Source organism: Kryptolebias marmoratus, linkage group LG11, assembly GCF_001649575.2.
Source record: "Kryptolebias marmoratus isolate JLee-2015 linkage group LG11, ASM164957v2, whole genome shotgun sequence".
Lineage (NCBI taxonomy): Eukaryota > Metazoa > Chordata > Actinopteri > Cyprinodontiformes > Rivulidae > Kryptolebias > Kryptolebias marmoratus.
In genome coordinates, this window is record NC_051440.1 from 27737409 (window position 1) to 27739313 (window position 1905).

The window sequence follows — 1905 nt, forward strand, 5'->3', positions numbered from 1 at the left end:
AACCAATCAGCTGTTAGATCAGAGCTCACGTCTCTCCAACCAATCAGCTGTTAGATCAGAGCTCACGTCTCTCCAACCAATCAGCTGTTAGATCAGAGCTCACGTCTCTCCAACCAATCACAGATGGAGTTCTTGTCTTTAGGATGCTGAAGGTGTTCAGGATCAACTGGTGGAGCGTCTGACTTCAGCTCTGCAGCAGAATCTGACTGTGGTCCAGGTTGGAGCACAACAACACAACACAACACAACAACACACAATCCAACCAACATCACATGATCACAGCATGAAACTAGAACTCGACCCACTCAGCCTCACATCCAGAGTCCACATCAGTAAACCTTAAAACAGCAGATTTTTATTTAATTTTTTAACCATTGTGAAACTTAATGTAGTTTTTACTATAAACATCTATCCTCACTCAGAGACCACGCCCCCCTAGACTCCACCTACCCCAGCCTCACCCTCACAGCTCACCTGGAGTACATCATGTCAGGTAACTGTCACCCAGACAGACAGCTCAGAGATCTGTCACATGTTCTATCCTCATGTTCCGGGTCCATCTTCTAACAGGAAGAGTGACACACAGAGTCTGGCTACAGCAGCCAATCAGCAATCAGATAAGCAAAGGGGGAAGGTTCCAGGTGAGTCTCTCCTCTTACAGTCAAACCTGACATTTGTTGTGTAGGGAAAAGGGTATATTTTATTGTGAGATGGAGACATTTGAATTGTTAATAATTCATAAATTATAATACCTCGGGACAGCACCCTCTCAAAGAGGGAAAAATTACATAAATCTATCATTTTTAGTTATCAGTCTCAAAATTATACTATCCTAAATCATGAGTTCTTCAGTTTGGATTAAAATCCTAATCATATCAAAACACACGCACAACTGAGGTAAGTTTCTGCACTATTTATGTGACTTTTATTGAATAAACAAATATAACACAAGTTCTGGCAGGTTATGAGAATATTGTAATAAGATACTGACTGAGGGGTTGTAATGGCATTAATTAAATCAAAGAAGTTAAAATTTTGAGGCAGAAGGGGTTTGAAAAATTAACTTTGCGTAATGAAAATGATGATTGGTGAGACAACCAACCAGCAAACGGTTCAGAGAGTTTATTCTACCAAGAGAAGGATTACATACAACGTTAAAGATGAAACATGTGACTCTTGTCATTTTTACAATAACAAACTATGGTTGCTCTTTTAACTAAAAAAAAAGTTAGCACAATATCACACTTTAACATGAGGGTTGCAGTCTAGAAACTTATTTCGAACAACTTAGGAAATACACATTTAATGATATCCTGAGCAGAGACCTGACTCCTAAAAGGTCACCGTGGTGCTTCCTTTCCAGGTCTACAGGAATGTGATCATCCCTTTGATGTCCACAGACCCAAGGCATTAGCTTTTATTTGAGTTTAACCAGGTCTTTGGTTGTTCTCTCCTCCGAATGTAAATTTCTTCCAAAGTAGTACACCTTGATTTCATCTTTGGGGCCAAGAAGTCTGAGGTGTAACTCTTGTTTAGAGTTAGTTTATGGCTCCTGTATGGGTCCTTGGAAGGGGAACTTCCTAGTATGTGGCTCCTTTTGGTCTGATAAGATCAACAGAGGCCTCTGGGTTTCTTTTCAACACACTGGTGGTTTAGTTTACAGGTGCTGGTCATAAAATTAGAATATCATGAAAAAGTAGATTGATTTCAGTAATTCCATTTAAAAAGTGAAACTTGTATATTATGTTCATACATTACATACAAACTCATATATTTCAAATGTTTATTTCGTTTAATTTTGATGATTACAAATGACAACAAATGAAAATCTCAAATTCATCATATCAGAAAATTAGAATCTTGTGAAAAGGTTCAAAATTGATGGCCCCTGGTACCACACTCTAA

General features: G+C 38.5%; 1 protein-coding gene across 4 annotated transcripts in view; it reads left to right on the forward strand.

Annotated features, from left to right (window-relative positions):
* LOC108250190 (tetratricopeptide repeat protein 24) overlaps window positions 1-1905 on the forward strand; it is an 11214-nt gene that overhangs the window by 6805 nt on the left and 2504 nt on the right. For all 4 annotated transcript variants that reach the window (XM_037978165.1, XM_037978168.1, XM_037978167.1 and 1 more), the window contains exons 8-10: window positions 143-217; window positions 423-493; window positions 571-641. In XM_037978165.1, coding sequence (XP_037834093.1) covers window positions 143-217; window positions 423-493; window positions 571-641 — 217 coding nt within the window. The remainder of the gene's footprint in view (window positions 1-142; window positions 218-422; window positions 494-570; window positions 642-1905) is intronic.